The 16,058-nt window shown below is 49.6% G+C and overlaps 1 protein-coding gene across 3 annotated transcripts in view; it reads right to left on the reverse strand.

Annotated features, from left to right (window-relative positions):
- The window catches only part of Cacna2d4 (calcium voltage-gated channel auxiliary subunit alpha2delta 4), a 113,421-nt gene that overhangs the window by 39,914 nt on the left and 57,449 nt on the right, over nucleotides 1-16,058 (reverse strand). For all 3 annotated transcript variants that reach the window (XM_085840070.1, XM_085840069.1, XM_085840068.1), the window contains 7 exons: nucleotides 13,298-13,359; nucleotides 12,355-12,422; nucleotides 10,613-10,658; nucleotides 10,444-10,541; nucleotides 9,365-9,458; nucleotides 3,956-4,051; nucleotides 2,481-2,608 (listed from right to left, as the gene is read on the reverse strand). In XM_085840070.1, the coding sequence (XP_085696196.1) occupies nucleotides 2,481-2,608; nucleotides 3,956-4,051; nucleotides 9,365-9,458; nucleotides 10,444-10,541; nucleotides 10,613-10,658; nucleotides 12,355-12,422; nucleotides 13,298-13,359 (592 nt within the window). The remainder of the gene's footprint in view (nucleotides 1-2,480; nucleotides 2,609-3,955; nucleotides 4,052-9,364; nucleotides 9,459-10,443; nucleotides 10,542-10,612; nucleotides 10,659-12,354; nucleotides 12,423-13,297; nucleotides 13,360-16,058) is intronic.

The following is a 16,058-nucleotide window of genomic DNA, read 5'->3' on the forward strand; positions in this document are numbered from 1 at the left end:
TAGCTCTCAAAGCCTCATAGAGATTGCCAAGCATGGTTTCATATGGATAGCATTCTTTTTATTTTTTTATTTTTTTAGACAGGGTTTCTCTGTATAACCCTGGCTGTCCTGGAAATCACTTTGTAGACCAGGCTGGCCTCAAACTCAGAAATCTGCCTGCCTCTGCCTCCCAAGTGCTGGGATTAAAGGCGTGCGCCACCACCTCCTGGTGTATGGATAGCATTCTTATGGTTTCCCCTGAGACCTTGCTAGCTTCAACACAGCTCCAGAATCTAACTATGCTCAGGTTGTGGGAACTCACGACCCATGAGCTGTTCTCCATTCCAAAAATTTGCCATGGCAAAGCCAAAGGAACCAGAATAGAAACAGAGACCAGATCCCCCACTTTGTTTCTGGAAACATCTATAAGGCATGAACGTAGGGAACTCCTGCAGGAGTCCTTGTTTCTGTAGCCTGCCTTCTAGTTAGCACAGACTTTTGGGAAACACTCCGTTAATCTCTGGGGACCTTGGGAATTTCAACATTAGTGTCAATGGTCACATGACGCAGAGCCTGTGTGAACAAGGCCAGGATGAGGTGTGTGTGGGAGGCCCAGGACCAGGTCTTTGGCACTGGCAGACTGATGTGTACCTGCGGGTAGCATATAGCATAAGCTCTAAGTACAGGGGCAACCCAAGTGGGCAGCACTCAGTCTAGTACAGCGCAGGCTAGCCTGGAGGTTACCCCTCTCTGCCTCTGCCCTCACAGATCCCTGACCCCATTGAAATGAAATTATGTTCCTTCTCTTGGGGAGGATGGGAATTGTCCACGTTGCTTTAAGCATGTGCTCGGGCTGAGCAAGCGTGCAGGGGCGTAGGAAGGGAGCGAGCTCCTGCCTCCCTCCTCAGCAGTCCCCTTTTGGGTTGCTAGCTTCCCTCTCTTCTCCTGGCAGCTCCGTTCCCCACCCACCTGCCCTCCTACCTCATGGACACAGAAAGCTTCCCCTAGCAGCCAGCAGGCAGTTCTGGTGACAGTGCAGGCAGGAGGGAGCCTGTCACCCTGACTGGGCGGGGCCCAGGGTCTCACCCAGGGAACATCTATGGAGTCTGTGGGTGTCTGTCCTTTGGGAGCCCTTCGTGTGGGAGGAGCTGCCTCTCTGCCTCAGGTGTGCAACCTGGGAAGACCTTCTGCGCGGCCTTTGAGAACCTCCTCTGTGGGTCCTGGGAATGAAAAACCTCTTTTCTCTCTCTGTCTCCTGCCCTATATCTAGGGTATCAAAATAACCTGGACTTGAGTGAGGTGGACCTGGCTCTAGCTTGCTGTGTAAAGGGCTCTTATGCGTGCTGTGTAGCCTGAGTAAGTCACGGAGTGTCTCTGAGCCTTCGTTTCTCCCCATGGAAGATGAGAGATGGGAGCAACAGCACTTATTGCATGGGGGTTTTAGCAGGGAAATGTTTGTACAGCACATTTGATGCTGGTGTGTGGGTGGACAGAGCGACACAGGGTGGGGAGACAGGCTTAGTGGCTAGTAAGGACACTTTGGGGTTATAGAGCAGAATTATCCCTCGTCGTCTTCAGCTTAGAGGGGCAACCCTGGAAAGCCCGAGCTCCTGAAGCTGACAGCCCCAGGGCAGCCCTTCACGGTGTGTGTGTGTCCCTATGTGTGTGTGCATACATGCATGCAGACACACAATGGTGTTCCCCTGCTGGCTTCCTGCAAACCCTCCTCAATTCAAACACACACACACACACACACACACATGAGAGCGGTCATCTCTGAGTCTGCCCTTGCCCTCTTCACTCACCCACGAGTGGGTACTGTCCAAGTTCCAGCCCCTCTGCATTGGGATCAGCTCCCTTGTGGCAACCTGGTGGACACTTGCTGCCTAGACTTCTGGGTCCTGGACAAGCCTGCCAGCCTCTCTGGACCATTTTCTCAAAGGTAGCTAAGAGTTTAAGGGTGTACTGAAGGCCCCACGGGCTCTCAGCAGTCTAGTTTTCCTCACACTCAGTGAAGGTCCTGGTGTTCTTTCCTGCCATCCTCCAGAGTGACCAGGGCTGGCTGGAAGGTGGAGTCCCCAGCTTGGTGCCACTTCTCCCTACCCCGTGGCCTGGGTCTATAGGGGTCTGTTGGCTGGCCTTAGCTGTCTCCCCTATGCCCTGGGAGCTGCCTTCTGGGTAATCTGAGGGGAGTGGAGACTGGAAGAGCCACATGGCTATGCCCCCTGAGGTTATGAGCTTTAAAGTTGATCTCGCCTTGGGAATGTGGGCCAGGAGAGTCTGACTGGTTGGCTTTTGGGTCAAATCTCTTCCCTTTGCTCCATGCTGGAGCTTGAGGGCTGGCTGGGGATGGGAACATATTCTGTGTGCTGCAGCAGGCGTGTCCCAAGCTGCGGTATCAGGAGGGAAGGCAGGGCGGGAGGCCTGGGGTCCTCCTCTCTTCCACATCACCCTGTCCCCCTTTTCCACTCTGGGGAAGAGCGAAGAGAGGTGTAGGTTACCTGGTCCCTCTGCCCAGCGGAGATTGAAGACAAAGCTGCCGGGGGGCTGCTCAGAGGCCTGTCGATACCACAGCGGGAAGTGGTCCATGGTAAAAATACTGGCTTCGTCTTCGGGGGTCAGGAACTTCCTGTGAGAGTAGGACTGATGTCTCCTCAAATCCGGGAAGACATTTGTCCCTTTTCCCTGTGCCATACATGATCATCCTGGCTGGGCTAAGACCAGCATCTTGTGCTGGCTGGGTTGTGGGTAGGAAACAGCCCCTGCACCTAGCAGAGGCGGTACACTGTTAGCCTCGCCCTCCCAGGACTAGAGAGGATGTTCACGATTCTCAGTTATGTTGGCTACATGGCTAGACCTGTCTCAAGTGCCCTCAAAAAAAAAAAAATGAGAAGAGGTATCAGCTCTTAAGTTGCTCCAGGCAGTTGCTGCCTTTTCCAGAAGCAAAATGCTAGCGCATCTGGTAGAAGGGGAGGGCAGCAGAGGCAGAGCTGGTACCCAGCCGGAGCATGCAGACTGTATTGGCAACAAAGTACACTTCCTTTGGGTCTAGGTGATTTCTTTTGTCTGGCTCCCTGGCAGATCTGAGTGAGGGAATCCCACAGTCAATTCTATCACTGCGTAGAGAGGCCCGGATTGCCCTACATGGTTACTGTGAAAGGCTTCGGTGTGCAACATTAGTCTGCTTTTAGAGAAAGAAGCCTTTCCTTGCTAATTATGGGTTTGCTTTCCCCGAGCACACGCAAGCCTACAGAGGGAGGCTGGTCCAGAAGCTGACTAGGAAGTGGGCGAAGCTGGGTGGGGCGCAAAATTAAGTGGCACCTGTGTGTAATTCCCAGGTAGAGGACTGAAGTTTGAGTGAGTGGCTTGCCTACTCTGGAAGCACATTTGCTGTTACACAGTCCCCAGATTGCATATTGCATCGTGGTCCAGGTAAAGGGAGTTCTCCACGGGGGTGTACACAGGGCACCTGTGGCCCTCCAGGCAGCTGCCTTCCCAGCTTCCCAAAGCCCTTGATCGCCTGGGGACGGCCTGGTTGTATTGCCACGTCTTCCCATCCTTAGAAGCCCTTAAAGGATGGTGCTACCCCCACCCCCACGCCCACCCCTGCCTCTCTGAGAATTAGGGGAGGGAAAGAAGAAAGGAGAGGGAAAGCCCACCAAAACTGTTTTCCTAGAAAGCCTCCAACCTTGCTCAGGGGGTGTGGACTTGTCACTGGGTCCTGATGGAGGCACCGAGGGGCTCTGTAGCTGAAGGCATTGGGACTTAGTGAGAGGGATCTTGTGCGGGTGGGAGGAAAGATGGGCATCTGACGGCACCCATCAGCCAACCGTTCCCCCGTGTCTATGTCAGTGGATTCACAGGGCACAGCATACTGAGACCGTCTCTGCCCTGCATGCCCCAAAGGGACCCAAGTCTTGTGTCACGTTCCTTCCTCCCAGAGGTCCCCCACCCCAGGGCGCTCAGCAGGACTCACCTGTCGGAGACTTTCTCGGAGCCTACGAACAAGCTTCTCCTTAGAAGGCCAGCCCGGGTTCCCAGGAAGGCTACGTCCACGCCAGGTTCTGACTCTCTGCGAGGCAAAGCAACAACAACATGCACACCGTCATCTCCAGAACCGGGTTTGTGGTTACTTAAGGGCGTAGGGTGGTAGCATTGCCACAGCCGGAGGGTATGTGGCAATGTGGTCTTCACTGGCACTATCCATACCCAGACACAGCACCAGGCTTGGGTCAGCACAGTTGGTCAGAGGACTGGGGAGATGAGAATGGTCTATAGAGGTGGGGCCTCTGCAGGTGGGTGTCAGGGTTCCTTGGGGTTTAAACATCACAGGTACCAGCACCCTGCAGTAGCTGCACTGAATCAGACCCTGGGGCGGGCATCTCTAAAAAGCAGCAGTTCAATTTGCTTCCGACTCTTCTGAGCTCTCCCATAGCCTAGCTTCACGAATACCACCAACCCAGGTTTCTCAAGGCACCGCAGCAGCTGGATATGCCCACGCAAATCCCAGCTATTTAATCAGTAAATATTTCAGTTTATATCTTCAGAATGTAAGGAAAAAAAAAACACAAGAAAAACCCCAGTATTACCATCACTCCTTTCCAAACAAACAAACAAATCCACGATGCCCAGTTATCAGCAGATAACCTAAGAACTTCATGGCATTAACCTGGGTAACTCAGAACTTGACCATGGTCTGTTCAACATAGCAGCTTAACATCGGTTCTCCCTCTTCCCTGACTTGAGCTACAAGTGGCATATAGTTTACCATGTACCATATAATTCCCCATCTAAAGTATCTCTTTCAGTGCACTCACCAAATGGCACATCCATCGCCACTGTGACTTTTGACCATTTATTAGAAACTCCACGCCCATGGCGGTCATTAGTCTTTTTAACCTGGCTCTGGGGCTCCTCATCCTGGCTTCTCTTCCTGCAGATCACTTTCTGCAGGATCAGACCACCTGCCTGGGTGAGGCCAACTGCTAAAGTATTATTTCGCATACTCTTTATTTTTATTTTTTTATTTTTTATGTCCCTTGTATTTCTTAGCTCTTAAGAGTTCCGGACCTGATCATATCCAGCTGTGAGCTTTTACTCTCTGTGGTTTGGGTAAATGTCCCTCAATGCCAGACGTGGAGGGCTGAGTTCCCTGGATAGTCTTATCAGGAGGCTGCAGCACCTTTGAGAAGTGAGGCGTGGTGGAGAGGGTGTCCTTGAAGGGGACCCTGGGACCCTGGAGCTCTCTACCCCCATAAGCATTGCACTCTGCCATGATGTATTGTCCCAGCTAGCCCTTCAGCTATGGGCCAGCCTGACACATGGTTGATGTGGAAGCCAGGTAAACTTCTCCTTTCTATTTGTATATATATGCATATATATGTGTATGTATATATACACATATATATACATACACATATATATGCATATATATGCATATATACACACACATATATATGCATATATATATGTATATATATATATATATGCATATATATGTGTGTGTGTGTGTGTGTAGGTGCACATTGCCTGTTGACTGGGGACACTCACAGGCTCTCCTCTTCATTGTCTCCTTATTTTGCTTTTACTGGAGATACTATGTGCACAGAAGAGGCGAGATAAGTTACTGATGCTTTTTGCTCATTTAAACCAGGGTTTGCCTTACACCTCCGAAGGTGACCAATGAATGGGTTTTGGACTCTACGGATGCAGGGTTTGCAGTCATGGCTGCCTCTGCTCTCATCCCCTCCTTGGCTCATGAGCCCTCTGCAGGGGCCTGAGTTTCAGTAGCCTTGCTGGCTTCTCCCTTCCTGGTGTGGTAAGACGATCCTGGTCTACCGGGTTTGTTTCTGGCCCCTGTCCTATAGTCAGGGATGACTCCAGACTCATTTTAATGAGGACCAGCATTGGTGCTCCAGAGGTGCTCCCCTCAGCAGGACAGGCTAGGAGCTCAGAGGCTGTCCTCCCCAAAGCAGGGCAGGATAGGGGCAGCCTCTTTATCTTTTTTAAGAGAAAGCAGACCATGACCTCAGGTGAATGTTTACAATTCATATTCAAATTTTATATTTAAGTATTTTTGAGTTTTGGAACTTGTGCCTCTTTGTCTTGGTCTGGAAATGTTGGCTCCCACGGAGGTGAACGCAGTGTGACCCCAGGCCACCCACGCCAGCATCCTTTCTAGCCGCCTGATTACCAAGCACAGGCTACAGCTTCATCAGCTTCTGCTCACAGCATACATACTTTTGCTAAGTGTCTCACCAACAGTGCACGCTGCCAAACTCAGCTCTGCACTGGATGGTAACAGGCACTGTCTTGAGTGGTTTTAGATGCATTGCTTTTAGTAAGAGCTGGGTGAACACATACTTAAGGTCTGATCTTTTCTCTTGGCTGCTGTCCCTGTATGGTCCTGTGTTTTGTTCGTCTGTCCCTGAAGCTGTCTGTCATTCACACAGTGGCTGCAGAGGTGGGACCTCCCACCTGCTCACGGCTCCAGCCTCCCAGTCCAGTCTCCCTCTGCATCCTCCTGAGACGGACATTTCCTGGCTGTTAGACTTACTAGTCATTCTTGTATTGCTGTTGAGCTTTGACTCGGTGTTAGGAAAAGCCTGCTGACTCCCAGAGTTTGGAGCAGCAGGATCCCAGTTTCCGAGAGGGCTTACCAGGCTTCTTGTCTGTGTGTCTGAGTGTGAGTCACTATCCAGGTGTGTGGTGTGAGGAACTTGCCCACTGGTGCTGCCACTGGCTCCTGCGACAGCTATTAGGCCCACCTCCCCTCACCAATATGACACAGTCCCCTGGGATCTGTGTTCCCTGGACCTGGCTGCCCTTTCCTGTACCAGCACCAGAATTTACAGCAGGCAGGGGATTGATGACACCTTCCTCTCTAGGTGGGGCCATCCCCAGGATGTTCTTGACTGTTCTAATGAACTTTACAATCAGCCACCGGAATGTGGAGAGACAGTCCACAGGCATTCCCTTTGCAGCTGCAGTAGGTCCATACACTAGGGAGAATGGCTGGCTTCCTGGTGTGTCTTCCCACTCAGAGACACTGTGGGCCTTGCCATGCGTTCAGGCCTACTTAACCATCCTCTGCTCCCTAAGATTAAACCTAGGGCTTTATGCCTGCTACCACTGAGCTGTGTCCTGCATTACTTTTTGAGTCAGTGTCTTACCCTGTATCCCAGGCAGCCTGGAGACTTCCATCCTCCTGCCTCAGTTCTCTGGGTAGTTGAACTCACTGGCTGGTGCCACAGGCCAATGTTTCACTCAGGTTTTGACATTTCTCACTATGTATCCTCAGTATGTTCTTATAGTCCCAGGACAACGTTTTTATTTTTACCATCCTAAAGAAGTCTTTTCATATTGTATCTCTTCAGGGGGTTTTATTTATATACATAAATATTATTAATTATTAAGATAAATGACATAAATGAACAAGTCTGTGTGTGGGTATATGCGTGTGAGTGCAGACACCCAGGGAAGTTGGAAGATAGTGTCAGATCCCCAGGAGCTGGAGTTATAGGCAGCTGGAAGCCACTGAGCGTGGGTGCTGGGAACCAAACTCAGGTTCTCTGTAAGAACAGTATGTGTTTTTAACCACTAAGCTGTCTCTCTGGCTCCAGGACTTTTAATGTTTGAATACTGATATTATAACCTGCCACTTTACTAAATTCTCTTACTGGCTGTGGCGATTTCCCTATTCCTTTGCAATTTCCTGGTATACTTTCTTTCTTCCTTCCTTCCTTCCTTCCTTCCTTCCTTCCTTCCTTCCTTCCTTCCTTCCTGCCTGCCTGCCTGCCTGCCTGCCTGCCTGCCTGCCTTCCTTTTTCTTTCTTTCTTTCTTTCTTTCTTTCTTTCTTTCTTTCTTTCTTTCTTTCTTTCTTTCTTTCTTTCTTTGACAGTGTTGGGGATGAAGCCCAGGGCCTCATACATGCTAGGCAGGCGCTCTACCGTGGCATCACCCCCTAAGTCCCCGATTGCGTCATCTTTAACCAGAGACCATTTCCCTTTTCTCTTTCCCAGTTCTCACTGGCTGTAAGTCTGTTCTTTTGCCCAGCTGCTCACGTGCTTTCTCACCTTGCTGTAGAGGAGTGAGGTGGGGCATGCCTGTCCCTGTCTTCAGTGGGGGAGCCACCAAGCCCACAACACTGGCTTTCAGTTTTATGTGGGCGTATATCTGTGTACACGTGATTGCGTGAGCATGGGCGTGTGTGTGTGTGTGTGTGTGTGTGTGCACGCATGTGGCGGTCAGAGAGAGTCTTTTCTACTGCTCTCTACCTTTTTAATTCTCACTGATTTGGCCAGTGATGATCAGAAGGACCTTCCACTCTGTCTTCCTAGCACTGGGGTTACAGCAGTGAGATGCCGTGGCTGGCCTTTCTGGGAGGCCAAACTTGGGCAGTCATACTTGTGTGGCAAACACTTTATCAAGCCATTTCTCTCACCCCCCTACCAGAGCAGTTTGTTTGTTTTTTGTGTAGATGCTAGTGAAGAGCATTTGCCCCTCAGTACACAGTGTGTTAGTATCTCCCCAGTAGATCTTCTTTCTTTCAGGTTTATTTGCATATCTACATTTATATGGATCAAAGTTACATATGGTTCCAGCCCCTTTTCAGCGACTTAATTTTCTAACCAGAGAGCAGCATTTAGAACCTTTTCCGAACAGCCTTCCATAGATACCGGATGAATACGTGGAGTATATGCATGCGGACGCTGTGTTCTGACCCCTCTCTTGCAGAAATGAAGCACACTGCACACGTGCTTTTACAATTAGGAGATTGCCTTGGTAGAGGAACGGCAAAGAGCTTGTGTGTTTAGGGAGGCTTGACGTCTATGATTTTGGATTTTCCTATTCATAAACAAGCGCTCTAGCCCTCACCTCAGCAATGTCACTCGGACCCCCACCTCTCCTGCCTCTTGTGCAAAGCTCTGTCTTCCTGTCTAGCCATGAAATACAATGCCACCAAGAAAAAGCCAGCAAGAGTATGAGGAGAATCTAGGAGTCGGGGAAGCATGGAGGTCAAGGCCACTGGCAGCCTTCCCTTGAAGCTCTCTGGTGCTTCGTGGGGACACTTACTGGGTGGTGAAATCCTGTGGCTGGAGACCTACCCAGAGAGCAAACCCAGGGTAGGTTTTGGACTGGGCTGCAGTAAGGACACCAGCATTAGCGCTTGTGCCTGGGAAAGCCACACTTGACATTTCTGAGTGAGAAGCTGGCGGGAGCTGGGAGGACGGAGGAGTGGTTGTGAAGACTCCCCCCACTCCACCATATTCCTGTGTCCCCCGAGGGTGTGTCTTTCCAAGGGTCCTGACTCTATTGGATATGGAGCACTGGGTTTGAATGTGTCACCTGCTCTCTGGGGGCCATCCCCCGTCCTGTACGTACTCAGAGATGTTGAGTGCCAGTGCTGTCCAATAGGCTTCCATGGGGGCGGTTACCACTGCATCAAACAGCACCTCCCGCACCAGTTCCTCGTCACCTGAGGGTAAAGTCACAGGAACCAGTTGCATGTCATCCATTACCCCGTCCCATCCCATTAAGAAGAGCACACCTCCTAGAAGCTGGGGACTTAGTTCAGTTGTCATGATGGTACAAGCCTGGAATCCTGACTCTTGCAAGTACAGGCTCAGAAGTTCAAGGTCATCTTTGGCTACATAGCAAGTTTGAGACTAGCCTGTCTAATAATAATAATATCAACAATGCCCACAACACAGCCCTCTACCCTATAGCAGATCAGGAGAAGGCTGAGCTGTGTACAGGTGTCCTGGGTGTTAAAACCATCTGTGTGGGCATAAAGATATCAATTCTTCCTGTTTTGCTTCCAAATTCTCATCTACGAAATAGATATTAGGTTGACGTTGAAGGCCCTTCCAGTTCAGCACTGTGGAGTCTACATATTCTCTTGAGCCATCCAGAGCCTGTTTAGCCTGTGTCACCTCCCACCTTCTCTGTTCCCTAAGGCAGGTCATGCTGGTGGCTGTGTGTGTTCCCAGACCTGACCTGGCTCAGTGCCCTAGTACCTGCTGTTTCCCTGGCCTGGCTGCTCATCTTACACTCTCCACAGGCAGCTCTCTCTTCTCCTCTTAGAGTTGTTTTAATTTTTTATTGGAGGGAAATTTACATAGCACAAGAATAACTTACAGTATTCAACTCAATTGCTACATGCGCACCACTGTATAACTCACTCCCTTCTACTTCCAAGATATCTTCATCTTCTTCAAAGAAGATCCCAGACACTTGGGGCTCTTCTTCATCTGCACCCCTCTTTTGCCTGTCTGCACCCCACATCCCTATCAGCACTCTGTCCATAGCATCTGTCATTACTGTAACACTCTGTGTGTGTGTGTGTGTGTGTGTGTGTGTGTGTGTGTGTGTGTGTGCGCAGACTTGCTCACTGCCTGGCTTCTCTCCCAAATTGCAGGGACCCACAGGACAAGTTCAGAGGTATGGGTAAGGGAACTCACACTCCAGGTCTGGATCCACCCCTGTCAGGAAACGAACCACAGCTTCCAGTTGGCTGAGTTTCCGGTGGTCCGGGTCGATATCTGTGATACAGTAGATCCTGGAAGCCCAGAGAGCCTGGTTACCTCCAATCCTCCCTTTTTCCCTTCCCACCCACACCTTCTTGCCTACCAGTCACTGGCCAGGGTCAGATCCGGATGAAGCAAGTCATGCAGGCCTGAAAGCAGAGTCCACACTCAGGCTGATACCCTGTGGCTGTGGGCATACACCTAGGTCTGCCAACCCCTTTGCAGGAAGGGTTTGCTTGAGCACACCTTCAGCATCTTGCTACAAGTTTTAGTGGATACAGTTTTAAGCCACTTTAGTTAGCACTGTCTTACACAGCCCCGCCCTCTTAACACATCCATCCAAGAAGCTAACATGTTGAAAGTAGTGATTTTTGCCCTTTTTGGTTCTGTCATACATGGTGACAACAGTGACCAGCCAGAGACGAGCCTGGGGCGAGCTGTGCCTGCCCAGTGACCTCTGGAGCCTCACTGGGCTCTCAGCCTATCTGCTGTGTAGTACAGTTGCTGATAGAAAGAGTGAACGAGCTCCTGGAAGCCCAGTGCTTGAACATAAGTAGGTGCTCAATAAAGCGTTGAGAAATTGTAGGAAGAGACAGCGGACAAATGGTTGAGTTAGTCAGCTCAGGGACTTCAGGTGAGTGATGGATGGCTCTCTGTGTACCTTGCAGAAATACGACTGAGACAAATCGGTCAGTGGGAGAAAGGTTGAGGGAAGAAGAGATACACTGAAGGCCAAGGGAGCTTAAGGGCTTGGTGACTGAGGACAAAGGGAGCGAGCTCCAGCAACTGTGCCTCTTGCTGTGGAAAGATGCTCCAGTGGCCAGTACATCACAGTGGTAGGGCAGGGCCACCCTGGGAAGCTGGAGTGGGTGGTGGCATCTAGGGCCAGGGTGAGCTGGAGGGAGGGTTCAAGAAGAGAGATTTCAGGGAAGCCTTTCCCAGCTTCTGTTAGCCAGCCCCTTGTTACGGCATCCCCACTATGCTGTGTACGGCACCTTTGCCTGTCACTGCAGAGCCCCTCCCCTCAGCTGTCAATTAAAAAAATGATTGTTACTATTTTACGTGTCTGGGTATTTTGCCTGCATGTATGATCTGTGTACCACATGCATTAGGTCAGAAGATGGCATCAGGTCCCCTGGAACTGAAGTTCTAGATTATTGTGAGCTACCATGTGGGTGCTGGGAACCCAGGTCCTTTGCAAGAGCAGCAGATGTTCTTAACTGCTCAGTGACCTTTCTAGTCCTCAACCATCTGCTCCTTCAAAAGGCCCCAGTCCCACGAGCCTGGCCCATCTGAATGACGTCATCTTGGCTTGATGACATCTGCTAGTACTCTGATCCCTGAGAAGGTCACATCCACAGTTTCCAAGACTCAGAACTTCTGCACATCTTTTGATGGGATAGCAAGGTCAAGAGAGTGAACCTGGGAGGGAAGGCAGTTCTAGGAAGATTCTGTGGATGAAGTCAGAGACAGGCGAGGTGAACAGCTGGAGGCCACTGTGAGTGTCTAAGGCTGTGGTTAGCATGATGGTAGAATGATGGCTGATGGGCTGTACCCCAGGGATGGGAAGGAAGAATGGACAGACATTGACGTGTCCCATCTCATAGGGCTCCCAGAGGACATCCTGCCTCACAAGAAGGCTGATTCTCTCAAGGTGCCCAGGTAGCTAGCTGGTCATGGGCAGTTAGGGTCATGAGATCTGGGATAGGAATGATGTCCTCCTTTGCCATCCCACCTGGTGGGAATGCTCACCTTGATTCCACCCTGGGTTGATCCTGCTCAGCAACATGGGAGCACACATCCCAACCGTACATTATATCATAGTGAGCACAGGGTGTGACCTACCTTCTTCCACAGATGTGTTCCCCAGGAGGATGTATTCTCCATGACCTCTGGTGAGCACCACTCCCAGGCTAGAGAGAAGAGAAGGCAACTGTGGCCACACTGGCTGTGTGCACTCTAGATGCTCATCAAGCACAGAGATGGGCAACACCATCCTCCTCCAGATCCCTTCTGTTAGCCTGGCCTCACAGGTTGTCCCTTTGAGAACCAGGAAGGCACTGCTAATTTATCAGTCATTGTTCCCAAGAAGGGTCCCAGAAGTGCCCCAGACTGTGATCCCCACAGCTCCTATGTTCCTTAAGGAAGTCTTGAACTTCCAGGGACCACCTAAAACATTCAGGGGTCCCATGATCCCCCTAGGTTTCTTTCCTACTGCACCCTATCTCTTGGTAGCACATTAGATTTGAATCTGGGGAACGTTAAAAGACGTGGTGCCCGGGCTCTGCCTCACAGCTCCGATGCAGTTGGTTTGCATGGGCTGGGAAGTTAGCAGTCTTGAGAAGTTCTCAGGTACTCCAGCAGGCTGTCTGAGCAAGGAGTCTGAACTCTATTGGGAAACGAGGGAAGGAAGCTTAGAGCGATTTGACTTGGATCTTATTATCCTACTATTCTGTCTCAACATCTACACAGACTGTGTCAAGTCACCAACATAGCCAAGAAGTGCTATTGTCACCATTCACACTATAGGTGAATTTGAGGCACACAGAGTGCCTTGATTCAGGCCCCAAAGCCTGTTAGTGGTGCAGCTGGGATTCGAGCTAGGAAACTGGCTACAGTATCAGACATTTAGGCACAGCAGCTCTCATTTCCTGAATGCTAGCTGACCAGGATCTTTTGCTAATAGGACAGAACTGCTAACTCCACTCTCAAATCCGAAAGTCCTATCTCCAGCCGGTGCTTATTTGTGCTCCATCTCGAATCCCTGGCTTGTGACATCATCCCTCACCTGAAAGGCGTGTCACTGATGTCTGTGAAGAAGTAGTCATTGGTCAAGAATAGAACTCGCTTCTGAAAGAAAAAGAAAAGCGTCCCGGCTAGGTGACAGCGTGGTGCTGGCTGCCCATCCTCGGTCCACACCTGTGTCTGCTTGTCATCGCTCTGTGCCTCCCTCCCTCCTCACCTCTTCTCTAATCAACCACCACAGCCCCTTTTATGGACAGAAACAGCTCATAGGTCGGCACACTGACTTTTTGGATGCTGTCTTTAAGGTGTAAGCTTGCCTAGCCCATGTGGCCAGCTCGGCACTTGAAACACCTTAGTTAATTTTAGCCAACATCAATGTAACTTAGATTGCCTGTGTGGCTGCCATGTTGGACTCTGCAGGTAGCACAAGCCTAGGCTTCCTTTGGAACAGTCAGGTGACTCTGGGGCTGGAAATATCAAAAGCTGGGATGTGTATATTTGGCTAACATCTTCCCAGAGAAAGTGGGACACTTCTCTCCCCTGATCCTACCTCCTTAACATCTCAAAAAACTGCTAGAAAAAAAAAATAGACTACTCTAAAGAGTGAAAGAGAGAGAGAGAGAGAGAGAGAGAGAGAGAGAGAGAGAGAGAGAGAGATAGTTTCAGTAATTTATAGAGGAAGTGAAAGGGTATCAAAGAAGAGGGGGGAACATGGAGAAATCAGGACTTAGTTTCATGGGGGTGGGGGTGGGGCAGGGAAGTAGAAACCACAGCCTGGAAGGGTCAGCCTCAGCAAAATTGGTAATCTTGCTCTCAAGCATGCCCATAGCCCCCAGTGAGCCCACAGCCCCCCCAGTGAGCCCATAGCCCCCCATTGAGCCCACAGCCCTCCCAGTGAGCCCACAGCTCCCCCCACCGTGAGCCCACAGCCCCAACAGCAAGCCCATATGTGGACTTTGGTGAGACAGTGCTTCCTCCAGTGGATGGGTAGGTGACAGGGAGAAGTTCCATTTGGTCCTTGTATATGGCTTGCAGGCAGCAGGCCAGAGGCCATCTTGATTGTAAATCAATGTTAAAAACTAAGCTGCCCTGGTGGTCTCAGATCAGGGACCAACCACAGGACAGGTCACCAATGGATAGGTCATCTAGGGAAAAAACGAATCAGAGAAACCTCTGGAGTTAAATAACATCATAAGCCAAATGGACTTAGACATGTTAACACTAAAGAATACACATTCTCGCCAGTCCACGAAGCAGTCTCAAGGACAGATTATATATTAGAACAAAGCAAGTATCAACAAATACAGGAAAACTGAAATAACATCTTATAGGGTATGTGACCACAATAAAATAAATATCAGTAACATTAGAACGTGTAGAAAGTACAGAAACTCATGGGTATGAAACAAAACACTATTGAATGATGAGGAGATTACTGAAGAAATCAAGTAAGAAGTAAAAAGATCTAGGCTGGGGTAAAAAGGAAAGCACACATACCAAAGGCTATGGGGCACAAGGAAGGCCGTCTTAAAGGCAAAGTTTACGCTGAGTAACTGCATAAAAAATAGAGGGCTCAAATAACTTAATGATGTACTCGAAGGACTTGGAAAACCAAGAACAAACCAAACTCCAAGGCAATAGATGGGGGGAAAGAATTAAGATCAGGGTGGAAGGTAATGAAACTCTGTTTCAGAAAGAACAAAAGCAAACCAAGGTGTGGAGGAAATCAAGAGTTGGCTCATTGAAAAGAGAAACAAGACTGACAAGTCCTCAGCCAAATTATCCCCCAACACACACACACAAAAGAAAGAGAATGGGGAGACACAACATTAGTAAAATTAGAGATGAGAGGGGAGACACAACAGATGCCAATGGAATTCAGAAAATCCTAAGAATTCACCTTTAAAAAAAAACAACACCAGCCGGTCGTGGTGGCACATGCCTTTAATCCCAGCACTCAGGAGGCAGAGGCAGGCAGATTTCTGAGTTCAAGGCCAGCCTGGTCTACAAAGTGAGTTCCAGGACAGCCAGGGCTATACAGAGAAACCCTGTCTCAAAAAACCAAAAAAAAAAAAAAAACAAAAACAAAAAAACCCCAAAACACCATATATTCTAGGGCTGGAGAGATGGCTCAGTAGTTAGAAGCACTGGTTGCTCTCCCAGAAGTCCTGAGTTCAATTCCCAGCAACCACATGGTGGCTCACAACCATCTGTAATGGGATCCGATGCCCTCTTCTAGTGTGCATCTGAAGATAGTGACAGTGTACTCATATACATTAAAATAAATAAATAAAAATTTAAAAACCCATATATTTTAGCCAATTGGAAAATCTAAAATAAGTGGGCTAGTTTCTAGATGCACATGACCAACCAAAATTAAACCAAGATGAAATATATAATTTCAGCAGATCCATAACCAGCAATAAGACTAAAGCAGCAATAAAAACAATTTTGTAAGTTGGGCAGTGATGTCACACAGCTTTAATCCCAGCACTCAGGAGGCAGAAGCAGGTGGATCTCTCAGTTCAAGGCCAGTCTGGTCTACAGAGTGAACTATAGGTCAGCGTTACACAGAGAAACCCTGTCTCAAAAACAACCTGTACCTCCAAACTCCTCTTCTGTCCCTAACACCCAGGTGTTCCCTTAGAACCTGCATCCAGGAAAAATCCCAAACAATTACCCACAGGTGCTCAGGCCCAGCCTCACAGACTGGTTCAACTTGACCTCCACACTCGTATTCCCAGATGGTCCCACAACCTGGACAGCAGTGGAACACTCAGCTCTTCCACACTTGGCTAAAGGTT

Source organism: Mus caroli, unplaced genomic scaffold (assembly GCF_978045245.1).
Source record: "Mus caroli unplaced genomic scaffold, Mus_caroli_1 scaffold_7, whole genome shotgun sequence".
Taxonomy (NCBI): Eukaryota; Metazoa; Chordata; class Mammalia; order Rodentia; family Muridae; genus Mus; species Mus caroli.